Source organism: Bacillus rossius, chromosome 8 (assembly GCF_032445375.1).
Source record: "Bacillus rossius redtenbacheri isolate Brsri chromosome 8, Brsri_v3, whole genome shotgun sequence".
NCBI classification, from domain to species: domain Eukaryota; kingdom Metazoa; phylum Arthropoda; class Insecta; order Phasmatodea; family Bacillidae; genus Bacillus; species Bacillus rossius.
The window spans coordinates 51,793,187-51,820,071 of NC_086336.1; the positions used below are offsets into that span (position 1 = coordinate 51,793,187).

Here is a 26,885-nt window from a genome sequence, read left to right on the forward strand (position 1 = left end):
TTGGACAGAACGAGGTACTACCCCGTTTTACCCATTACCTGTGTACCCTGTTTTACCCTACATGCAGGTTCTCAAGCAAAAAGACAACAGAAAATCTTAACACCCGTCAATTACATCGGTTACTATGGCACAACATAGCAAATATAATACTTTACTTGAATACAACTTACCATAAAATATATCTGCAACCACTGATTAAATATTGTATAGCCAATACACGCTAAACATTTTAGTGAAACATCATAAATTTGTAATTTCCATTATTACGCACGAAAGAATACTGTGCGACACTTCATACTACCTCACTCTAGTGACGACGTATAGAGGAGTAACTTACCAAACGTACACACAGATAGCACCACGTGTACGGAAAATAACAGTGGTACCCCGTTCTACCCAACTACCCTGTTTTACCCAACTCTCCCCTACATATTTGTAGGTGTTTTTATGATATGTGCTGCTCCAAGAATTATTTATATAGCCATTTTGCTGCAGTGTAGTTTTGTTGTATTGGTTGTATTTAACCGTTTTCAGTCTTGTAAGGTAATTAATTGTTTTATATTAAAACCAGTTATGTTTATATTTTTGAATTAATACTCAAACATTTTCAACGATAGCATTTTTAACGCATCTGGGTTTTTTACCCATGTTCCTGGGTTTTTTTTGTAGGTTATCTAGGTTTTTCATGAAAATCAGAGTGGCAGCCCTGTTTCGCGGAACCGCATCTCCCCTCCCCCCCTTGGGGGTGGACACGTGACCCACCCACCGCCCCGCGCGCAGGCGGTGGATACCAGGTAATTTCCAGCGACGCGACGCTACACTACACGGGAATTGTTCGCCCCTTTGCTTCGTGGAATAAAAAAAAAAACTGGCATTGAACTGATGTTTCGTAGCGGCAGATCGCTGGAATCGCATCCAGGTCTTCGCTACGGAAGTCAATATGCTGCCGCGCCTCCAACGGAAATAAATTAATGAATAAATCAAATTTTAAAATCAACCAATAAAAAAAATAGAGCAAAGATACTCGAAAGAAATATAACCAAAGTAGCTGTCTTGGAATCAACGGTTTTTTTTAAACACCTTCAAATTCACTTTGCATTTAATTATTACCATGTCGATATGATGGCAAAGATGATTTAAGAAAGTCTGGATTAAGATACAACAATGCAACGGCCATTGACATGGGATAATCGGATGAAATGTAATCAAAAACTAAACTTATTTTTAAAAAATGGCTTTGGAATGCAGAGAGAACCAAACCCACTTCGTCCCCCCCTCCCTCCCCACCCCCTTTTTCGAAGAATCTACGTTACAAATTTCACGACTCTAGGCCTAGGCTTACTACAGACAGATGGACAGACCGACAGTGGGACAGACCGCTAGAGTGGGCATACTTGATAGCGGGCTTTTGAACGTTCAAAATGTTTCGCGAAAATAATATGCCCTTAGTTTGAATGTAGAAAAAACTGAAACTTTATAAATGTGTATGAATGTATATGTTGGTTTGTGTGTAGACACACAATAAAACCTACACCAGCAACTTAAAAATTCACAATCACTCATGCTGGTACATGGCATTTTTTTTATCGACTCACCAAACAGTTTTCATTTGTCCTATGTATCAAATTGAGTTTCGAAAAATAAGTAATGATGATTAATAATAGATTTTTTAAAACATACGATTAGAGCATGGCCTTTATCTACGTCCGCCAAGCAAAACATGTGAAGCCCTGGAGTTGATTTTGCTACAAAGCTATGTAATGAAATATTTTTTATTTCTACACAGAAAGATTGCTTAGCAAACCAATTGCATAAAAAAATTAGTTTGTAGGGTAAAGTAAGGTTATTTTGCAGCACAGGTAATTTCGCAGCATTTTTTCACTAGGCCATTGCTAACTTCCCTCCCGTGCTAGAAGTTTGTCTTTCCTCCGACAGTTAGCATAGACTGTCCGCTTCGGAGCACACATCTGCTCGCTTCTTTCTAAACGGTAGTTCGCTCCACAGAAATCGTGAAAACGTACGGTGGCGTTTCATGTTGTGATGGAAGATCATTTTATACATCTTTTAATAATATATTTTTTGTAATTACATGCATGTAAGTAACAATGACTATAATACATACAGTTACAAGTGCCGAAAACGTAGTTTTTTAACGTTTCATTTCCAAATTTTTTTTCCTTATTCTGTTGACGCTATGGCGTTAGCAATCAAGCCATGTTTCTTAGCAATCTGAGCCAAATTTTGAAGTAATGGTAGAACGTGCGGAAACAATTATTATTTCCAGCTTTAATGAGCTATTTAGGTTTGTTTAATTATTACATTTGCATGTAAGGAGGTCTTCTTTTTAATTTATTTTTACAGTTATTACGTTTAGGACTATTGCCAAATTACCTACCCATATTTGAAGGTACCATGCGAACTTACCTGTCTATATTTACACAATTTGCATTTGCTTTGTTTTATGTAAACTGATTGATTGCAAGTAATATAGAACATATCATACACAGTTTTATGGTTTTACATTACCCATGTTTCATTTACGAATTTAATAAAATACGATACCTTTTTTAGGTGCAGTTCTTTGTGTGATGTCTGTCAGCCAGAGTATTTTCGGTAGCCCTATGTGAAGTGGAGCGAAAAATGTCTTCAATAAAGTCTAGTGATAAAAATTTGGCACACTACAGAAACTATGACATTTCTGAGTTACTCAGTGCTGCAAAAAAAGTGAAACATGAAAACACAACTATCTACAAGGCTACTAAGATGTTTGGTGTACCATATAATACACTGAAAGGTTCATTAAAGATAATGAAGACTTAGATCTTCCTCAAGTGCTTAAACTGGGTAGGCCGTACGCACAACCTGCAGACATTGAACAGCATGTGTTTTACTTCATTATTGAAATGTAAGAACTTGGATTTGGACTCACAGTGACACAAGTAAGAAAGCTCGCGTACGACCTCGCCGAGTCTGTGAATCGTCAACACTTGTTAAATCCTGTTAAACAAATTGCCAGCAAAAGGTGGGGGTCAAAATTCAAGGAACGTTATAATTGTTGCTTAAGGGTTCCTGAAAATCTGTCTGCATATCGTGCTTCAGTGTCAAACCCTGTAATTATTGATGACTATTTCAGTAAGTTAGATGCCCTTTTGTGTAAATTAGGAATTAAAGATCAGCCTTCAAGATTCTGGAATGTGGATGAGACTGGACTTGCTTATGTGGTCAAACCAAATAAGGTTGTCTGTCAAGTAGGGAAGAAATATGTTTACAAGAGAACTTATGGGGAACGAGGTCAGATCCATACACTAGTCGGCTGCACTTGTGCTGATGGGAATTTTATTCCACCTATGATTATATTTAAGGGGGTGAGGTGGAATGATAGCTTGAAAAACAACAGTCTGCCCAATTCTCTTGTCAGACTTTCCCCAAAGGGTAGGATAAACTCAGAAATGTTTCTTGAGTGGTTCCGTTTTTTTATTAGTTCTATTTCTGATGCAAGACCAAATGTTCTGTTGATGGATTTCCACAGTGCTCATATCGGACCAGAGGTAATACAAGTTGCTAAAGAAAACCAAGTTTATCTTATGACATTCCCTCCTCACACGAGTCATTTGCTACAGCCGCTTGATGTGGGTGTTTACAAGCCTTTGAAGAGCAAATGGTCAAAAGAGCTCAATGAATTCATGCTATTGCATCTCAATGACAAAATGACAAGCCAGATCGTTCTAACTTTCATGAGATTCTAGGCCCAGCATTTGTTGAAAGTTTTTCTCCTTAAAATATTGTAAATTCTTTCAGGAAATCTGGAGCATGTCCTTTTAATGCTGACGCTGTTGCAAGTGAGGCTTTAGCTCCGAGTAGACTGACAGATAATTTCCTCACACATGCGCCTTCAGTGGGAAATTCTACTAATTGTCCACATAATGAAATGGCTACAGATAGTCCAACAGTCACAAAGCAGTAGACGTGATGATTACCAATGCAGGCCTAGGACTATTTCAGAGGAAGAAGAAATTAATCGATTACTGAAAGTGCCACATTTTCCAAAAATGAATAGGTCAGCAGAAGAAAGTCAATCTAAAAAAAGAAAAGAAAGACTGTAGCTAAACACCTTATCAAAGATAAGTCGACTAAATGTCTCAACCCACCTGAGCCTCAGCCTGGATGTTTTGGACTTCAGAGTCGACCTAGCCATAATATCGAGAAGACACATCAGTTAATCACAGATTATTGGGAGTGTGGTGTGTGTTCTCAGTTCTTTTCAATGGACGTTTCGAAGATGACTGGCGCAAAATGGATTCAGTGTTCTTTCTTCAGAGTACTATACCATGAAAATTGCCAGAAATGTCCTAACGACGACGTGGTCTACATGTGCGACATTTGTGGTGGAAAATATGACTTCGACGATTCTGACTAAACATCAGCATGTTCAAGTAATTTCAGTATGTGTGAACAATTTTATTGTTGCGAAATTACCTTACCTGTGTTGCGAAATTACCTCCCTTATTGCAAACTTACCTTACTGCACAAGTGTTGACTTTTTTCTTAATAATTAAAGAAATTGGGGTATTAAGGCCGTCATTTTGTTATATGAGGTTTATTATATATGTTTGTTGTATGAACAAGTATTCCTGTTCCATATACAAAAATAATTCCAGTGTAGATTACATTTACGTCTGTTTTCATATGAATGTAACTTCATATCTAAAAAAAAGTGTGTTTATTAATACGCATATAAACATTAATTTTAATGCTTTACAGAAATCAAATCACAATAAATAAAAAGATATATTTTTCTGTGGTTACCAATTATCTAAAAACCTGTGTAAATTAAAATAATTTCCTAAAGACAAAAAAACTTTTTTTTAACGTCAAGTAAAATTTAATTTCATAATAATAAAAATCATAGATAAAACATTTCAATTTTATTCATGCAATGATTTAAATTGTAAAGCAAGTTAATGCTGATTCTTTTGATGTTATATTCGTGTTCTTAATTATGTTCATTTATATTCCTATTCAAATAATAAATCATGAATTAGATGAAATTGAAATTATTACACTTGTTAGTAGTAGTATTAAAAATAACATATTGGTTGATTTATTAATAATTAGAAAAAGGATTAAAATCCATTGATGAGGTATGAACCCATTAGCCTGATTCTTAGCTTATTTGTGTCTTCCCCCCCCCCCCCAAAAAAAAAATCAACAAAGACCCTCTCCCAAACTTTTATGCTGTGCTAGGAGAGATTTCCTCTCTAAACTACACGTCATATTCTTACATATTGAAACAACAGAACTGAACGCGGCTTTCAAACCCCGTGATTCGTCGCACCTTTGAATATATATATACTGTATAGAACGCAGGGACTGGAAGTAACGCGCTACTAGTAACGACGTTATTTGTAACAGTTACTTTTTATGGTAACGATCGTGGTAACGCAATATATTAAATTTTCAGTAACTGTAACTGTAACTGAATTACATTTTTCTGCCTTGAAGTAACGATAATTGTCGTTACTTCTTGCGTTACATTTTTTAAATGTATTTCTTATTGAACGAACAACGATTTGTTGATTGTTTCAATCCCAGAACGAAAATCCCGACAAGCATATTATTTGCGATGGTATTGCTTGTACTTGTAAAACTGCTGTTGGCTAGCCTGCGCTCGTATTTTGTTTTTTTTTTTGTTATTTATTTAATATTTGCGACATGCGGGTTTACTGCTGTGCTGTTTCATTAATTAACCTACCTGTGCACATGCGCGAAAGCAATGACAGAATCTAATGAATCGAGAAGCCGAGAAAGCAGTCCAGAATTTTCGTTGCCGTGGCCTTCATATTCTAATTTTTTCGAAGTTCGGTCGAGTGATAAAAATAACCTTATTGTGAAGTGTATGTTGTGTGGTTCTACGAACAATTTTGTAGTGTGAACTAATTACTAAATGTAATTTAAGACCTATTTAAATTTTTTCAGTTTAAATAAACATATACGTATATTTACTAAACACAATATGTTTTATTAGGTTTTAATGATAACAATATTACGTATCACATTTTTAGTTTTTCACAAAGTAACTGTTAAAGTAACTTACAGTTACTTTTCTCAGAACTGTAACTGTAACTGGTTCATTTTAAGTAGTGTAACTTGTAGTTGTAACAGGGTTACATTTCCAATGGAGTATTTGTAACTGTAACTGAGTTACTTTTTAAAAGTAACTTTCCGGTCCCTGTATAGAAGTCGCGAGTGGATAGGATTTACTCTACGTTTTTCAAAAGCGTAAGATGAGCAGCTTGGGAACTTCACCGCTGCAGTGCGCTGCCGTAACGCCCTGTATCGTCTTAGTTGTTATTTACACGTTAGAGGGCAGCACTGTCGCCCGCTGTTATTCCCCGCACCCCCCACCAATCATTCACTGCAGCTCAAGTTCGTTCAACGGGAGGGGGAAGGGGTGTTTGAAGAGTTCGACACTTGTCCGCTAGGGACCACCACAAGTCGATGCCCTAGAGATGGTGGCGATTGCGGCGGTGAATTAACCAACTACCTCAAAACCGTATTAGAAGTTTTAACCTGGGCTGGCGACTTCTATACAGTATATATATTCAAAGGTCGCACTCAAGTCGGCGCTTCGAACAACCGCGCCTCAGCTGTCGGCCGCTTGGAAGAGCCCTGGCTGGAATACCGGTCCGGCCAGACTCGGGGTCGTTCGGGTCAGACCCTCTCCCTGTCTCTTGGTGGCTTCAATCGTACCGAGACCTCGAGGGCCCCGGCTGTTCGAGGCGCCCGCCCGCCCGGGCAGAGCTGTTCATGAACTGCTCGAGGCGCACGAGTGTGGTCTGGTCAGAGAAAACATTAACAATGTGGTGGGTTGAAAACGGAATTACCGCTTCCGTGCTTCGTTAAACAGTTTTTTTTTTTTGAAGGGTGAAATGAGTGTTTTTAGATCATCACACAGGCGTGATACACCCGGGGTGGAAACTCGTGAAAGCACGAAAGGTACTTTGCAGTTTAACTTCACCTTCGTTTCTCCGCCATATAATGTTATGGTTACCTACCGCCCAAATCTCATATTGGCGCTATTCACGACTAAGGACTGCGTGACGACCAACAAAAGCCTTAAAACTAAAATAAAACTGCTGCTTTGTGACACTCCAACACCATTAGAAGGCTATAGTCGTACCCGAGTCCAGAGTAATTGTAAAATAAAGTTTTTGCTTTATAAAACTTGATTTTTAAAAATAAAAAAAAACACAGGAGAGTTGCTAATTTATAATTGACTTCCAGACTGATGGGATGCATGCATCAAATGGCAAATTAAAACCAATTCGCACCGTATCAACAATAACAAAGTGCAGCAGCAAGGCGTTCTGTTCTTTTCATCCAGGGCAAGAGAGGGAATTCATGACACATTATGACGGGGAATGATTCGAGCAACTCGGTCGGACAGTTGCTATTGTAAACCCACAAGCCCAGGTACGGAGAACGGCCCCTTGACCCATTTGGGCCAGCCATAACCCCGTGCCTCCATTACGTCTCCCAGGAGGATTCGCGGTACGACGGCGGGCAGGCGAGCGCGCATGACGGATGACATGTGCTGGTATCTGCCGAGTCGGACGGAGTGACCCCCAGCGGCGGGCGACAGTAACGAATGAGTCGCCGCTGCTGATTGGGCAAGGCTGGCGGCTGCAGAGCGGAGCACGTGAGCGGTGACCTCCAGAGAACGGCGGGAGCGCAGCGCCGCAGATGCACCGCGCAGCCTCGGTGAACTAGACCTACAAAACTAGACTCACTTTCACCTTCGACCGCGCGGCTGATGAAACAGCACCGGTGGAGGGGGGGCGAGGGGCCAGGCAGTGTAAACATTGGCAGGGACGCTAGCCGGGTTTAAATACTTGCGGGCCTCGGCGGGTGTCGTGTAGTCGTGTGCCGTGGCCGAGTGCAGACATGTGGAACCAAGTGACTCTGATGGCCGCGGTGACCGTCCTGCTGCCAGGGATATCTCCTCACAACTGTGAGTATCCTCCCAGCGCTGTCGTGAGCCTGCGTGTCCGGCGAGACGAAACATTTACATTCTTGGAGACTGCAACATTATTGGAGATTGTTACTTTCTTGGTGACTATTTCATTCTTGAAGGCTGTTACATTCTTGGAGATGTTTATATTTTTGGATACTATTGCACTCTGGACGTTTGTGACATTACTAGAGAATGCTTCATTCTTGAAGACTAAGACTGTTACATTCTTGGTGACTAAAACTTTATTGGAGATGATTACATTCTTGGAGACTGTGAATTTCTTGGTGACTACATCATTATTGGAGACCATTACATTCTTGGGTACTATTACATTCTTGGAGACCGTTATATTCTTGAAGAATGATACATTCTTGGAGATTGTTAAATTGTGTGATACTAATGCATTTTGGACGTTTGTGACATTACTAGATATTGATGCATTCTTGAAGACTAAGGCCGTTACATTGTTGGAGACGGTTAGATCCTTAGAGACTACGTTATATTATGAAGAGACCATTACATTCTTGGAGACTGTTTATTCTTGGAGACTTTGGCATTTTATGGAGATTTTTACATTCTTGGCGTTTACGGTCTTGCCATCACGCTACAACTAGTCCCGACTAACATAGACGAAGGTGAATCAGTTTCAGAAGACACTAATAAACACAGAACTTTTTCACTGGACTTTAAGTAGAAGTAGTCTAGCTACTACTTTACTTCATCTGATGGTAAGCTAACTAACTGGCTGTAAGCCATACTAGAGAGTGAATTTTTTCTTCTTTTTTCTTTCCCAGTTCACCAGCAGTATTTTTTAGGAGCTTATTATTTCAAAAGTGTTCGGATCACTTTTACTCGCGGTAATTCACAACTTGCTACTGCTCGATCTGGAAAAAAATTTGAGAGCAGGTTTTTTTTTTCTTGCCTTGTAACTGGTAGTTGAAAATAAATCGACAACTCCTGAAGAAGTTAACGGATAATGGTTTGTTTACCAACAGAAATGTCATGGCGAAGGCAGCTGGCAGTTGTTGAGGTTATGAGATCTTTCATCAATTTCTACATTATGTTATTGAGTTTTAATTCATTTAGTGTTCAAATTTTCGGAACTAGCTCATTAAAATATGTACTACGCCAAAATACAATTTGATATTTCTTAACTCTAAAAAAAGAGCATTATGTTTTTGAGTGCCATATGTAAACAAACTCAAGTGTCGTTGTTTACATCGACTGATTTGGACTGTTATGTTGGAAAATGGTGAGCCAATGTTGCAGTCATGAGCAGAAGACAAAAAGAAATCATTCTGTGAATGTGAACACCTGAGAAATGGTGGAAGGGAGAGGGGTAATTGGTTTCACTGACACCAGATAGTTCCCATAACATGTCGGAAGTTCGCCGCTCCCTCGTGCAATTCCGCGGTCGGAATGAAAAAAAAAAAAAATACCATTATGCGCGAATTCAAAATTTTTGAACGATTATAGAATACATGAAATTTCGCTGACATAACCTAACCTATACTTCATTTAAGTTACGATCGGCTAGACGTGCGGAAACCTACCCACCCGGTAAAAAATGGACTTTTTTAGTCCCATATGTCAGTGTGTTGGTGTCAATAGTAATGTAAGCTTTCTGTTTAATACAATTGTTCAAATTTCATTTTAAACTAGCTAATGCATGTCATACGTTTCAATGCCTCATTTTTTTTTTTTTTTTTTTTTTTTAATTTGTTTGAAGAAGTACACATACACAATGCATCTCTCTCACACACTCTCTCTCTCTAATTCTCTGTCTCTCTATGCATATCTCTATTTACATTCATACATACTTATCTATGTATATGTACGTCTCTCTACAGTATTGAAATTTTTTACAAATCCATGTTTTTACCTGTCTACATTTATATAATTTTTACCTGTCACAGCTGGTGGCTATAGGCGTATAAAAAAACACGTGCGAATTCGGATGCGACGTTGTGTCGAAATTTCAAAGCGATCTGTGAATAACTTTCGGAGATTTGGGATTTTGAGCGAACGAACATTTACATTTATATATTTATTTCAGTCATTATTTTTCCACCACCACCACCCCCCTCCCCCTTAAACAAAAGAGAACCATTCCCGCACCGCCCCGGGGCGAGTGATCGGGAAGCCTACAACTCACGTAGTTTCGGTTACCTGCAAGAAATTCCGAAGATTTCCGAAGTTTTGCGTTTTGGTATTAACGCCACTTCAGCCGCTAAATCAGAAGTTTCCAATGAAAAGAAGCATGTTGTGACTGACCTAACCTAACCTAACCTAACCCTTCGATTTTTTTTTAATTTAAATTTTTGAGAGGAATCCGAAGTTGCACGAACGTGGTAGGGAACCGAAACTACGTGAGTTGTAGGCTTCCCGCGAGGGATCAGGCGGCAGTCGGCCAGCAGGGTCGGGAGGGGGAGGGAGGGGACTGGGGTCCGCGCAGGTGCAGGCAAAGCGCTGCAGTGAGCGATTGCCGCCGACACGAAGAACTGGATCGCGGCGGATTATCCTTATCCGGGCCCTGCCGCCCCCATAGCCGCAGAGCAGCCGCCGCCGCCGGAGCAACAACTGGCTATATGGCAGCCCCGAGTCCCCGCTGCTGCGCTGCAGTTTCTACATTTTTATTTTTATTTGCAAATGTGTTCCGGCGTTTTATGCTTCGTGTCGTCCCGGTATTTGCATGCCGTTCACTGAATAGCTCTCCGGTGTTAACTGCACACAATGACACAAAATCAATGATTATGTTATTATCTTATCCGTGGTTGAAAAAAAAAATATATGCTTGAATGAAACATCAATTAATATACAAAAATTTTGCGCCAAATTTCGTAAGAAATATTCAGTATTATCTGGAGAAAGAAAAAAAAAAGCATATTTCATATAAGCGATGTGTTGTATAAATTTACAATGTCGTTCTGGTAATATTACAAACTATTTCTTGGCAACTGGTTTTCAAAGGAATCTTTTGTTAAAAGTAGGTATAGAAAATGTTTTTTTTTTTTTGTGTGTGCTGAGCGACTAGCTCGCCGGCATTTTGTCGTTGTTGTAACACAACATGGCGCTCTGCACGTCCGAGGGTATAGATGTTCCGTACTTCGTGAATACACGCGTTCTAACTGGTTGTTACTGGGCAACAGGCAAATATACTGCCTCCAATACACTTTTGAGGGGCAGTCTTACATACCATGTTCTTGTTTACTTATCACTGCTACTCAATAAATTTAAACTCGATAATTTCCTTGCAAGTTTTTTTTTTTTGTTCTGCCATAAATATTTTCAAAAGATATTCACTAATATCACGGCAGCAAAGTGATGATATTTACGTAGACTTGCGACACTTATCCCTTAAATAAGAGTTATGACAAGAGAAAAAAATTCAACATGGCGTTTGAGATGGAGCCTTACTAACATATACATAATTGGGTAATTTATTTCTTGGCAACTAGAAACCAATAAAAACACTTGCAAAAAAATGTGACATAGCGACGAGGATCCAGGCGAGAGGGTGCACTTTGGCGTCAGCGAAACATCGAACGACACTGCCCTGATTGCGTATAGTAATGTGGATTCTTCCCTGTTCCCTGTTCACGAAGCGTGGTGTGGGGGCGAAGCGTTCCAGGGGCCCCGGACCGAGCATCGTGGTTCCAGGTTTCCCGTGGTTTCCACCGAGTCACTCCAGGCAAATATTGAAATGGTTGACTTGATGTAAGTTTTTGGACATACGCCATTGCTGAGCACTTTTTCTGTAGAATTAAACAAAAAAAAATGAAAACAAATAAATAAAAATACCCAAAAGACAAAAAACACAAATTAAGCAAAAATTGCTGTTGTCAACAGGATATAAACACCACAAAATATTCCGTAACAGTAATATGGTCAACAAACAAAGAAAAACAAAGAAAAATGTACTATGAGAACGAAAAACCCCCACAAATAATGACGACACAAAAATATTGAACCCAAAAAAAATTCAGCACAACGGTTGAAACGAGACAAAGACAGGACAAAACGAAAAGACGATACAAACACAATAGTTTTTCAAAACAGAAACAAGCGACGTTTCGGGAACTGCTATCTGCTCCCGTCCTCAGGCAGATAGCAGTTCCCGAAACGTCGCTTGTTTCTGTTTTGAAAAACTATTGTGTTTGTTTCGTCTTTTCGTTTTGTCGTGTCTTTGTCTCGTTTCAACCGTTGTGCTGAATTTTTTTTTGGGTTCAATATTTTTGTGCTGTCATCGTTTGTGGTTTTTTTTATCGTTCTATTCTGTTTTGGAAAACTATAGTGTTTGTTTCGTCTTTTCGTTTTGTCGTGTCTTTGTCTCGTTTCAACCGTTGTGCTGAATTTTTTTTTTGGGTTCAATATTTTTGTGTCGTCATCTTTTGTGGGGGGTTTTCGTTCTCATAGTACATTTTTCTTTGTTTTTCTTTGTTTGTTGACCATATTCCTGTTACGGAATATTTTGTGGTGTTTATATCCTGTTGACAACAGCAATTTTTGCTTAATTTGTGTTTTTTGTCTTTTGGGTATTTTTATTTATTTATTTTCATTTTTTTTTTTTTAGTTTACTTCTACAGAAAAAGTGCTCAGCAATGGCGTATGTTCAAAAACTTACATCAAGTCATGAAATCCAATTGCACAAATCTTTCAAAGATAATATTGAAATGGTTCCTGTAACTGGTTTTTACGCACTTAAAAACGTATATGTACATTCCACGCCGTCAGGTTCGATGAAATAACTGGTCTCACGTATTTCTTACTAGTTTCCCATATAGTCCCTATTACGATATTTGCTTAAAAAAAAAAAAAAAATTCCTCCAGCCAATAGTAATCCTCTAACCGTTGGTCGTGTGAATTTCAAGTGGGTTAGTGAGGGACGTAGGTAGTGTCTTCTGGATGGATATGGTTGGATGACGTGATACATAATAATTTTTTTTTTTTTAATGAGAGGCCAGAAGTACCTACTTTTGTAACGTAAACGTAAGCATTGCAAGTTGCTGCCAGCGCATACGTGATTCATTGTCCTTGTTCCTCTCCCCTACACGAGAACATTTCTATCCTTTCTCCACCGGCAGCAGTTGCATAATCGCGCACGTTGTTCGGCACCAGGTGTGCTCGTTCGCGGGGCCCGTTTCAAGATGTGTCCCTATTTGACTATCGTAGTTCGCACCTCGGGATAACGTCAATCAACTTTCGCACACACGGGTCGGACGAAGGAGCGTGACAACCGCCCGATCAAGATTTCTCCCGACGGCGGCGGTTGCGGGATAAATGCCGGCGGGCGTGATTGCATTGTCACGTGGGCAGATCCGATCTGGCGGGCTGAAGCGAGGCCTGGGCTCTGCTGGCGACCTGCTCTGCCACGTGTCGCAACAAGTGCAGCCGCTCGCCGGGACATGAGCGAACGTGCAACCAGTTTGGACCGAGCGATAATTTAACAAAAAACTCATCAATACCTGAGATGATAAAACTTCATTCGTCTGCTGAGAAATGCCAGTGCCTATTTTTATAAATTTTTTTATAATGTTCCGGAGAGCATAGCTCTGTTTTAGAACTATACACGTCATTTTGACATAATATGACACATCATTTTTTCAGAACACAATGCATACAGATATAATAAGTTTCACATGTAATAGCATTACAGCTGTACATTTAACACTTAAAATATTTATCATACATTTAACAATAAGATCTGGCACAAATAAGATAGTTAATTTAACACTTACTCATTATTCATTATACTTAAAAACAATTATTTAATACAAACATTAATTACACATTCAACATTTTGGCCGAATGTTTGTGGAACAGGTATCATTCGTCACACTCGGACATCTGCAACGCCTGTATGTATTGAAAGTGGGCGTACAAACCAGTAATGCTCGATTTCATACGCCGTGTTCATTCTTGACGTGTCTTAACATCTCAGCTCTCGGTGTACGGCATTCGGTAGAGGGTTCTCTTGTGTGCTCAGACTGGTTGCGTAATCAGACAACACTGCGACAAACTGTAAGTATTGTCATCATAGCTACTGCGGGCCTCGTGGTCCGTTATGCCAGAACCGAGCATCGAACCAAGGGCCCGCGAAGAGTCCCAGGCCGCGGAGTGCCGCCCACTACCTCTTGTTGTGAAATAGAGTTTATGTGTGGATGTCTGTGAAAAAGATGATTCTGAATGTGATATTGTGAAAACGGAACGGTAGTGAAAACGGAGTTTTTTTTTTTTAACCATAGTGCTGCCATCTGTGTCATTAATCAAAAACCAAAGTTCATAAAGCGTAAAGTAAACTTTATAGTATCAACTTTTTTTTAATGAATTTTAACAAGATGGGAAGTATTTTAATGAAATTCCTTGATCAAAATCAGGTTAAAATTCTTTTTTCTAGTTTTTTTTTTCGTTTTTAAAAGAGTCTTTTAACCTTTCCTCTGCAAATCGAATGATTCAAGTCGACGTAGTTGCTCCGGCGGCGAATTCTAGCGGCGGTTGCAAAAACTACGTGTGAAAATTTAGTTGAAAACACAATTTGCTTCAATATTTATCACGCTCGGCATTGCTTTAAAGAATTCAACGTTAAAATTCGTGTCCGAGTTTATTAGTGTATTTGCAACAAGAGAAAGGATGAATTTTGCTCGTTACCGAGGTTCCCACACGCTTACAAACCTAAGTTTTTCAGGGTTTTAGGAAATAAATTATTTTGTTGATTTATGAATGGTATAAAAAACAAATAATTAATACACGACAAAGGCTACACACAAACGATTAATTTAAAACTGTATACAACACGACTATGAATACTTTTAGTTCGTGCTAGGGTTGATATATAAATTGGCCTTTAAGTTTGTTAAAAACTAGCAAACAAACATTTAAATTTATAAAACACTTCATTGTGGTTGAACAAAAAAAACTTGAGGGTTACAGACCGTTAAAAAAAATACTGCGCTAAAAGGCTATAATGGAAGCAAAATAATTTAAGAGACTACTTTTTGTGAATTTTTTTTTTTTTCGCTCGCTGTTCATTAAGTGAGAACCAAATTTAAACGATACGTTAACTGCCAGGTAGTGAAGTATAGCCCGGTCAGTTGCGAAACGCTCGTTGGGAGTCACGAGGTGGGACACGCACGGACGCATTCGGCGAGGAACGCTAGGCCTTCGGGCGCAAGGCGACTGCCAGCTCTCCCGCCCAGATTGCGTGCCATTGGGCGGGCCCAGGGTCAAGGTCAGCCAGGCAAGGTCAACGTTTCCATACGGGTGCAGCGGGGCCCGGCGGGCCGGAAGTCACGTGTTCTCGCGAGCCCTGCAGCGCTACGAGACCTAGTTTTGCAAACCACGCAACAAACGCAATACGCTACAACGACGTTTTTCCAAATACCCGTTTATGAACTACGTACGACGCAAAAGCATAACGCAAACTTCGCCAACTTTCAACTTCTTGAGTTTCAGCTCGCTTTTCCGCATTCTGCACTTGAAGAGAAGTGCTCCGAAAAAATGTTAATAACGTGGATGTTATGTGCGTAAAAGACGATTAAAAAAAAAAAATCACCTTTTTTACAATGTTAATTAAACTTTCGCAAATTTTAAAATTCAATTAACTATTTCATGTATTTTCATAATAAACATTAATTATTTTGGCTATTTTTGTGATTTTTGAAAGACCGTAAATTGTTTACCTTAGTCGCGTGTTGCCATGTTGTGTCGTTGCGTTCTTTGTGTATTTTATAAACCTTGCCTAAGAGTTCAGTCCCCAGGATCTTGAATTTTTCAAATATTATCTTGCAGTTGTTTGATAGGACGTATAACCCAGTTTTAGAAACTTGTTGAGTACATGGTTCTTGGACTAACGACTATATATACAATAACTCGCTTATTCGTTCCACTAGAGTTTTCACCAGAGGTTAGCTTTTATTTATGAATAACAATTGTTTAATTTTTGTTATTTACATAATACTTATTCAAACAATAAATATATATATATTTTTTTAAATATTCATCGAGACATTGATCATACGAATTCATTGAGAGAGTTTGTTGGAGAACCTATACGTAAATGGAGAGCTTTTGGCAAAAACTACCAAAGCCAAAAATTAAATTTTTTCCTCCTTTGCTGGACTAAGGTGGTTTTTGTCAAAACATATTTATTTAAATCAACAAAAATTTATTGATTGATTATTGATAGAGGAAAACAGTTGAAAATAAAATATACGCGTTGACAGCATGTATAGAATAGCCAAAATAAAAATAAAAAATTTAACCCTACTTAGGACAACGGTTATTTTTGCCAAAACCTATAACAAAAAGGAATTTAAAATAAAAAAAAACTAAAATTTTAACATTGTAATAAATTCAATGATAAAAAATAATGATTACCAAAACCACAAATCAATCTCACCAAAAGAGACAAACCTAAAAAGTAAGTCTTCTGACCGCACCATATTTCAGAGCATTGTTCCGTAAAGACTGTGGTTGTTTTCGCTTTAACAGTTGATTGTCGCCAGGGATCACCTCAGGATAGACCAAAGACACAAAATGGAATATTTTGGGTTATGGTTCTTTTTGCCAATAGCTCTTCAATTAGTAACCCCCTTCCCCTCCACACTGGCAATGTTTACAACGGCTGATTTTGACGATTGCGTTGGCAAATCGAAAGCCGATGTTGGCCCTGTGCGTAGAAGACACGAATATGTAAGGCCGGGTTTATAAACTACGCAACACGCAAAGACGCAAAAAAGCATCGCCCATATTTCAACTTCTTGCGTTTCAGCTTGCGTTTCCACCTTCCATATTTGAATTGAAGTGTTCCTAATACTTCTAAAGACTCAAGCGTTATGGTCATGGAAGGTCGCGACGTTGTTTTTATTTCTTGAACTTTTGCAGTGTAGAAAAACCTTAGCTGTTGTCGAATTGAATTTTTATTACAGCGTGTATGTGCGCGTATATATAAGCGCGTGTGTTTAAAAAAATAAGATTACATAAAAACACATGTGTAATAATACTACAAAATAAATAAGTTTTAAGACAATTAACATTTCAACAGACATAAATCCTGTTTAATTACTGTACTAGTGTTGCCTGTGAATTAAATTTGTTGAGTCTTTAAAATATGTTGTTTGCTATTAATTTGTGTTTTTGTACGTATTTTATTAGCATTTCCACGTAAAAATTCTAATTTTTTTAAACATAATTTTTAATAACAGCAATTTTATTATTAAAAACATCTGAACGACCTACACAAACACCACAGGGTTGTATTTTTGGTAACAATTGACTGCCGCGGCCAAAACCATAGATATGATCCATCCTTCCGTCCGTAAAAAGCCAGAGCTTGTAAATGCTTTTGGCTGACGGATGGAATTTTTCAGGACATCTGATTGGCTGCAGCTCACCTGACCGACTGACGGACACGATAATCATAGTTTTCTTAGGGTCAATGTTAAGTGCAGACTAGTCTTCGATTGTTAACTGTTTATTTTCTACAGCGAAGCCACGTTAGCTGCCGCTGGAGTCTCATCGCATTAAAAATTGCCGCCGAAAAATGTTTAGTTCGTAAGACTGACACCGCAGCGCTGCAACAGGCTGGGAAGTGCCGCCTCTGTGGTCTCGGCGAGGATGTGCATGGCGCCGTGTCGCGTGAGCGCAGTGTCGGACGTGCCGTGCGGGCGACGGTGGCGCCGCAGCGGGCGCATCGTGGGCGGCGAGGCGACCAACCCGGGCGAGTTCCCCTGGCTCGTGTCCATCACGAGGCGCGGCGGCCACTTCTGCGGCGGCACGCTGCTCCACAAGCGCTGGGTCATGACGGCCGCGCACTGCATGTGCAGGTAGGCGCCATTCTCTGCCCCTCCACTGTCCAGTTCTAGTCCAGAAACCCCAAGTAATCTATGACTAAAAAAAAAAAAAAAAAAAAAAAAGTTGTCGGAAAGGGAGAAAAGTGGTTCTTCTCTTCCCCAATTTTTTTTTCCATAGAGAAATGAGATTTCTACTTACGCTCCTGTCTCCAATGATATTTTTGAGTTATTTTCCAATGAATTTTCACAGACTATTTTCACAGACTTGAAAGACCAAGGATGGGAGATTGTTACACTAATGTATGGAACAGATTCGTGATAATGTAAATTAATGATAAATTAAAAAAAAAAGTTATTTACAGCTATAACCCCTTTGTGACTTTTGACCCATTATGTTTATAGGCAGGGCCGGTGCAAGGTAAATTGGCGCCCTAGGCGAAAAATCTAAATCCCCCCCCCCCCCCGGGGTCGGACACCCCAAAAAAAATTTTCCTTGCCTCAAAATACATCACGTAAGCCTAATATTTTGTCAACAATCAAATGTAAGCAGGCTTGTGTTTTTTTTTTTTTTTTTTTACTTATTACAAATCATAAACAGGTCACCGTGGACTTTAAATAATTTCTTATATCAATTTAAACATTCCAAACTTTTACAAAAATCCATTTTCATCTAGTTTCAATAATCGTTAAACATATTATATCAGCCGTTATGTGTATGCTGCGCCGCCCCCAGCTACTTGGCGCCCTAGGCGGTTGCCTAGTTCGCCTATATGGACGCGCCGGCTCTGTTTATAGGTATCACGTATCATCCATCAAATAAGTTTGAGCAGATAACCTCATGTGTGTTTTTAATCTTGTCACATTACCAAAAAATTTAGTTGGACTGAGATAGTTCTAACTTTCGAATCGTAATCTCATTTTGATATTAAAATAATGTATTATAGTGCTGGATGGGAATTTGGAACATGTTATATTATTTATTAGCCTAAATTTCTATCCGCCTTTTTTTTAAACACATGGTAGGATACACATGTTAAGGAGTTCATTTAGATAACGCATCAAAAGACTCTGAACTGGCTCGGAGTCTTTGTGGCAACTATATGAGCCCTTGAGTGGTAACCCTCATGCCTGGAATTCATTTGTAAAATTCCTACTTAAGCCATTTTTCACTCTTTCAAAAATACAGCCTGATAAAACAAAAAACCGAAAAGTGAGCTACCATTCCGACCACAAAATTTTCTTAAATGCTTCTTGTAAGTATTGCCACTCAGATCTGAGCACTAATTTTGAAAGTAGTGAGTTCTGAAGTTCTGTACATTGTTGTGGCTTACAAGCATAAATTAACATAATCTTGAAGTGGTCAGGAGATTTGCTTACTGGCGTTAGTGCAATTAATGTGTGCCACCGTATTTAAGGGACACAGACCCGACGGAGACACCATTCATAGGGTGTAACATCGCCTGTGTAGAAGCGTGATTCGTACGACGTGCAAGACACACTATAAGATGGTATGAATAAGTGGGCTCTTAGGCCCGTACTAGAGTGACATGGTAACAGAGATGAATCAAACGGAACAGTGTTTCTACAATGGCACGCAGACGGAACCGTAAGGATTAGCCCGGCGATGCCGAGCTCTTCCGTTTACGTTGCTCCGTGCGACCGATAGAAGCCGAGTACTTGGCCATGTTTGTTTACGTTGTATATGCGTTAAAAATTGTTTCAAGTACACCCAACAGAAAGCGTCACATGTCCTCTGTACGAGTAGCACTTCCGTATCTCCCTCCTCGTTCTATGGTGCGGAGTGCCGCCGATGTGAAAGACATCTCTATCTCCCTCCTTGTTCTATGGCGCGGAGTGCCGCCGATGTGAAATACTTCTATATCTCTCTCCTTGTTCTATGGCGCGGAGTGCCGCCGATGTGAAAGACTTCTCTATCTCCCTCCTTGTTCTTTGGCGCGGAGTGCCGCCGATGTGAAAGATTTCTATATCTTTCTCCTTGTTCTATGGCGCGGAGTGCCGCCGATGTGAAGGGAAGCCTACAACTCACATAGTTTCGGTTCCCTGCAAGAATTTCCGAAGATTTCCGAAGATTTCCGAAGTTTTGCATTTTGGTATTAACGCCATTTCAGCCGCTAAATCAGAAGTTTCCAATGAAAACAAGCATGTTGTGACTGACCTGATCTAACCTAACCCAACCCTTCGATTTTTTTAATTTCAATTTTTGAGAGAAATCCGAAGTTGCACGAATTTGGTAGGGAACCGAAACTACGTGAGTTGTAGGCTTCCCCCGATGTGACAGGGCAACTGCACAGCGCTGCTTGTGGTGTGTCGGCAGCGGGCCGGTGCACCTGCCGGCGGAGCACATCCGCGTCACGGTGGGCGAGCACGACCTGACGAGCGCAGAGGAGCCCGCCGCCCACGAGGTGCGCGTCAGCCGACTGCTGCTGCACCCCGACTACAAGTGCGCGCGCTTCGCCAACGACATTGCGCTGCTCGAGCTCAGCTCGGAGGTCAGTCTGCTTCCCCCCCTCCCCGGCTTGACCTTTGTCATTCTCATTGCACAGTGCAAGTGGGCCCCCCTCAGAGAGGAGCGTTTCGAATCCAAGGGGGGTCCTGGCTCGCTCTCTCTCCCCCCCCTCCCCCCCCCCCCCGTGGAATAATCGTACTGTCAAAGTAATACGGCCACATGTCAAAAGTAGAAACTTTTAACACTATTAAACAAGAGGCTATATTATTGCAATAACATGGTTAAATTTCAGACATGCGTCCATCGCAACATCGTGGTTTGACCATTATTTTTCAAAATTCAGGTATGGCCCTATTACATTGGTAAGATTGGCAGATGTTTCCATTGGCGATCTTAACTCAATTTCACATTTTTTGAGATATGGCTATATTACTTTGACAGTGTGATGATCATGCAGAGCGCACATTGTTGCCAGATTCTTACTACCCAGCTTGTTACCAATAAAAAAAAATTATTTTGTATATAATTGATAATATCACATTTATAAACAACAATTATTATTTTATAGCAGAAACTATTTTTAGCAGTTGGTCAATATTAATAACAAGACATTACATCAATCATGTACTATGGTCAAATACTGTAGAGGGAGAATACAGGACAGCTCGCTCGTTTTCGCGAGAAACCGACGGTGCTGCGCTCTCGCGGCTCGGCGTGATGACTGCCCCTAGCTGCCGCGACCACGGCCGCGCCATACGAAAACCTCTGAAACTAAACTCGCTGAAGTACAAAGAGTAACCGTCAGAATTGAAAGGAATTGTTATTAAATATATATATTTTTTAAATTCTATTGCCTTATAGAACGTAAAAATTGTCCCCAAGTCAAAATATTTCTCTTAGAAAAACATATTATCGTGAGTTGTAATATTTCCCACTTCCCGCATTTGAATATTTCTTGCAGGAATGTCATTAAAAATGATTAGATTGATTGAGAAACCCACTGAAATCGAAATGTGTGACAAATGCTTCAAAATTTTTGTTAACAAATATTTTAATGTCATAATCAATTGTTTTATAAAAGGTGTAAACGATGAATGTGGGAGAACCCGGAGTAAAGAAAACAAAAAAGCAAAAAAATTCATGCACATGTAAATTGTATGGAATATCTAGCATAGCAGTGGTTATAAGGTATGATCGGGGAAAATAAACTTCTTGCTACCTATTTAGGTACAGCTGGATAAAATTTTACAAGCATATTCGTCTCTTGTATATTATTTGCCTTTTACATTTACAATGGAAGTGAATCTTGTAAAACTTGTTCTAGCTCTGGTACCATTGTAATAATGCATTTATTTAAATATTATCATTTTAAAGTAACGAGGTATTAATACATATTTAATATTTATGGTAGCTTAAGATGGTGCAATTGTAAGTTCTAATTTAAGGATTATATTGTTTATTTACATTGTGTCAAACGCTATGTACTTCTACATATTTATGTCATACTGAAATTATGTATTTTTTCATCTCCCTTTAATTTTCAATATTATTTAAATGTCCATGTTATTTAATTTCATAATATCGTGCTCAAATCTCTGTTAACTGTACATATAATTATTATATACGTATTATACACTATATAAACAACTGTACTCATTATATTGCACATATTCATAAAAAAACTTTTAACCAATATGCTGTTGAACGATAGCAAATCAATAGTATTTAGTGGCTAAAAAATTTGGATGATTTAATTAATTCATTAGATCATTCCCTAAATGAACGATGATTAGCAATAGAATGCTTTGAAAATTTTTACTTCAATTTTTCTTGAAAATATGCTGTTCATTGTTAACTATTTTTTACATCGAAAGCAACTAACTTTTCAGCAAATAAATTTACATCTGCATGGCCGCAAAGAATACGAGGGTCAACACAATTTTTTTCAAAAGAATCTGTTGATTAGTCTAGGTGCAATGACGAGTTGAATTTAATACATTTTAGGCTTGGAATGCATGGCCGTGGGTGCTGTTATCACGCCGAGCCGCTAGGTAGCAACGCTGACGCTCTTCGCCCGCACGGCTGTGCTATTAGTATAGAGCTGTCCTGTATTCTCCCTCTACAGTATTTGCTATGGTCAAATATAGCCACAATATTTAATGTTAAATGACTTGAAAAAAATTTTGACGGCAAAAACGGTTGAGACCAAAATTGCGTCTTTCAGTTACGTTGAAGATTACCAGATGATGCTCTTGATGAAATGCAACAATAAAATGTATTTCCAAAATTTCATTCAAAATTTTTCATCTAAAAATAAACTATTATGTACAATTTGAAAATTTTTTGTTACATTAGAAAGTTGTGTCCAAAACGTTTGTGCTCTTTGGGTGTATCTGGCAACAGAACAAACTGAAACAAGGACAGCGATAATAGCAGATATCGAGCAGAGGAAAGAGAGATAGAAACTGCATTCTCCCTGCTTTCAGAGCTGCGATGGAGGGCAGGGGCTCAGACCAGTTAACTCACCGTGGCTCTGCAGGGTGTGTAGGCATTGTTGTAGTTGCGATAGCGGGGCTTCGGGATCTGAGGCTTCACAGGTCTAGGCACAAACTCAGGCGACACTACCTCTGGTGATGAAAGTCGTAGCAAAGTTTTTACTCTGCATTTTATTGCACGTTTGAGCACACATATTCATCGGTAAGATCTGATTATTTTGAAGTGACTGATGGTTATTATGTGCCTCCCTATTTTAATTCATAAGGTATTAGCATATTTTAGCATATAACAAAATATTCAGCAGCTCAGCAGCATTTATAGTAATTGCTATTTTTACATACCCCTAGCCACAGGGGCGCAACAACAGGGGGGGCAAGGGTATTTTGCCCCCCCCCCCCCCCCTCTGAAACCTTGAAGTGGGGGCAAACGGGGGCAAAGAAAGTGCTGTGTAATCAATTTTTAGATAATAAAACTGCTTAAATATAACCATTTTCCACCTTGAAATACAAATTTTCCCGGGGGAGGACCCCCGGACCCCGCTTCAATAGGGGGGGATCGATGATTCTTTATAATAAGGTATATTGCCCCCCCCCCCCCTTTGGAGATTTAGTTGTTACGCCCCTGCCTAGCCATGTATGGATCTATAGAGGAGGCATGAATCAGGAACATACCCAGGATTTAACTACTTTGAAGTCAGTTAATTAATTTTTTTAAATTTTATTGCTTTACAATGTTAGTGTGTTTATAAAACAGTAGTTAAGAGACGTGTGTGCAAGGCTGGCTCGGCCACTGAGAAAGAGACGGCATGTGCCAGGTGACGTGGTCGGAGGCCGTGTGGCCCGCGTGCCTGCCCACGGGCTTCAGCAGCTACTCCAACACGGAGGCGACGGCGGCGGGCTGGGGCTGGCTGCAGGAGTCCTCGTCCAAGGGCGGCCGCGCCGACGTGCTGCAGAAGGTGAAGCTGCAGGTGGTGCCCAACGAGGAGTGCCGCGACTGGTACCGCTCCCAGGGCAAGAAGATCAAGATCAGCGACTCGCAGATGTGCGCCGGCTACGAGTCGGGCGGCCGCGACTCCTGCTGGGTAAGTATGCTCGTACGCACCGTTCGCTCTTGCGCCACAATTCAGCTGAATTTTTTTTTGTGCACCAAATCAGAGGTACACATATATAACAAACTGCGAGGAAACCCTCCAAATTTCCACCAATCCTTTTTTTTTTTCTATTCTGATCCCTTCATGAAGCAATTTTAAACCTTCAGAATAAGTTTTAATATTCATACTTAACAAATCAAGTTTTTTTCTTTAGCATTATTAGAATATAGTCTTTCAGATGAAAAATCCCACTAAATTATTTTAATGTAATATTATTTAATGTGTCTACATATTTAAATTTCGGGGTGACACAAATGACCAAAAACTGAGAATGTTACTTTGTGCCCATCTACCATCTACCCCTGTACCCTTCACTCCCACCCAACTGTATCAAATAAATGGTCATGTGACTTTGTTTTGTAATCAAACTCAAATTATAATTTTGTAATTTTTGTTTTGCATGTTGTAACAAACAGAGTTTCAAATTACCAAACCATACATTTTTTAGTTCAACATTGAACAAGTGCTAAATGCACACATATAATAATTTTTTTTGTAAACAAATAAGTACTTACATTGTTAAATACCTCTTTTATGAATAAAATACAATAATAGTTCTTTTTTTTTTTTTTTTTCATTTAGTGCAAATTTGTTTTGATCAGGAATTTTTCCGAAAATATTTTGTAGTATAACTATTATTATTTCAAATGTTTTATTTTAGCATGGGAAAAAGTTGTTAATTCAGGGTTTGCATGAATAACCAGAGAACCATTTTGCCTGAGGAAGGCTACATAAACTTCCTAGGGCGCAGTTTTGGGTCACTACAAAGGGCCCATTCCCAGTAGCTTCACAATCTCTCCGACGACTTAACTTATTTAGTGTGCACCATGGAGGAATTATAATTTATAAGCTGCCAACCTTGTAACATTTTTAGCAGGCAAGATTACAATACCTTTGCAGATTTTTAAAGTTACATTTTAGGAATTATAATGAGAAAGAAAATAAGGAGGACATATTTATTAATTGAAACCATTTGGATTGTTTACATAATGACGATAAGTATGTACAAACACTTTTATACACAGAAAAGTGTTCACGTGTTTAAAGATAATAAACGGGACAGAAAATTTATTTTAATTCACTGAAAGGCAGTAATCATAGTATTACTAGACTTTTCCATACAAGTTTTGCTTACTAATGTTTTTCAAAACATTTACTTATTCTGTCCCTATAGCTGTACAAGTTCAAACAGAACTTTACATGTGCCATTTTACAGTGTGCACGTGTGTGTGAAAACATGCATTAAAACAACATCTGAAAAAAAAAATTTGTTCAAAGGTCTGGGTGTTGGGATACTAGAGCATGATATTTCCCCTCAAATTAGGTACTATCACTGAGGAAATTCCACGACTTTTCCAGGTTTTAAAGTAAAATTCCTGACAGTCTATAATGTGGATACCCTGGTGAAGCAGAAGTGCATGGTTCCATCCCGACCGCTGGCACGACTATACTGTACTGAAGCAGTGGAGTAGCCAGGATTTGTGTATGGGGGGTGTTAAGAATTTTAAGGTGTAAAATAGTGCTATTTTAGCAGTTTTCGGTTCTTAAAATTTAAACATTGTAATGGTAAATAATTTTATTAATTTTAATATGAAATCTGTTTGAGTGATGAATAAGAAATTAATTAAAGATTTTGGCTAAGGGAGGGGGGGGGGGGGTTTGAACCCCTAATTCCCCCCCTGGCTATGCCCCTGTACTGAAGTGGCTCAGAGCCCGCTGTGCTAATGGCGCGGCAAAGGAGTGGAGCCGGGTGTGAGCGTGGTTCTCTCGCCGCAGGCCGACAGCGGCGGTCCCCTCATGATCGGCGAGGGCGACCAGACGATGGTGGTGGGCATCGTCTCGACCGGGATCGGCTGCGCCCGGCCCCGCCTGCCCGGGCTCTACACCCGCATATCCGAGTACATGGTCTGGATCGAGGGGCACGTGCGGTGACCGTCACTGTCCACTTGCGCGTGCCGCTGTGTGTGCCTCTTGAGGGCTCCATCCGGCGAGGGAAACTCGCGTCTTGCCTCTCCCATGCACAATCTTCCCAAGTACAACCCTTTGAACCAGCGAAATTTGCTCTGGGTTATCAAACTCAAAAAAAAAAAAAAAAAAAAAACTTCTTGCACCCTGACGTTTTCAAGGTATTCAATAACAACATAACCTTAAGCAACCAAGAATGGTTGCTCGCGAGAGTTCAACTGAAACAGCAGAAGAGACGGGAATGTCGGAAGTTTGTGAAAGTTGTGGTCAACAACAAGTTTTGCTCTGCGGGACTTAAAAGAAAAAATAACCTGCGCTAGAGAAATACGTGGCAGTCTTGTTTACTTCTCTGTTATGCAAGCATTTCTTATGAGAATTGTTGTGCATTAGAAAACACTGATCATAGCATTTTCAGACTCGGACCTAACTGTCGATAACATTTACATTTTCTATTCGTTTAACTCTTTTTTAGCACTATCTCACAGCCACCATATGTCCGCAAGAAAAAAAAAAAATTACAAATTTTATGAATATGTACACAAAAATACAAGGAATATTCGGGTAAATCTACACTCAGGTGTAGAGATTTTAGTGAATACAGTTATTAATTAATAAATATATATAAATTATTTATTTATAATATGCATAGATAATATTTTACATATCTATACATATTCAATAATCTGACACAAAGACTGTAAATTATTATCACCACAGTTTATGCTTTGCAAGATACATTTAAAAACTAACTATGAAGTATTTAAGCTTTGCAAGACTGTAAATTTGTGCTCACAGTTATTTAACGCACCTGTAAAATTAGAATGTTTAAATGTGTATCTAGTCATGATCTATAAGAGTGATTTCAATTTTGGAAAGTGTTTCTTTGTGGTTACCAAGTTAATTATTAAGATAAAAATGACAAACAATACCTGTATATATAAACCATTACCTACAACTTAATAAATGTAAAAGAAAAAATACAGAAAAATTATGTTGAGAAAT

At 39.2% G+C, this 26,885-nt stretch overlaps 1 protein-coding gene across 1 annotated transcript; it reads left to right on the forward strand.

Annotated features, from left to right (window-relative positions):
* The first annotated feature begins 7,788 nt into the window (after positions 1-7,788).
* Positions 7,789-26,428, forward strand: LOC134535325 (plasminogen). The gene is made up of 5 exons (XM_063374392.1): positions 7,789-8,011; positions 17,661-17,838; positions 20,141-20,315; positions 23,583-23,849; positions 25,695-26,428. The coding sequence occupies exons 1-5, from the start codon at positions 7,945-7,947 to the stop codon at positions 25,848-25,850; spliced, it is 843 nt and encodes a 280-aa protein (XP_063230462.1). The 5' UTR covers positions 7,789-7,944; the 3' UTR covers positions 25,851-26,428.
* The last annotated feature ends 457 nt before the right edge of the window (positions 26,429-26,885 follow it).

What these genes read in the sequence shown, in the direction of transcription:
- LOC134535325 (XM_063374392.1), top strand. Translation starts at nt 7,945, where the DNA reads ATGTGGAACCAAGTGACTCTGATGGCCGCGGTGACCGTCCTGCTGCCA. An exon ending in TGCTCGAGCTCAGCTCGGAG is followed by an intron (nt 20,316 to 23,582) that starts GTCAGTCTGCTT and finishes GGCATGTGCCAG; the next exon opens with GTGACGTGGTCGGAGGCCGT. An exon ending in GCGGCCGCGACTCCTGCTGG is followed by an intron (nt 23,850 to 25,694) that starts GTAAGTATGCTC and finishes CTCTCGCCGCAG; the next exon opens with GCCGACAGCGGCGGTCCCCT.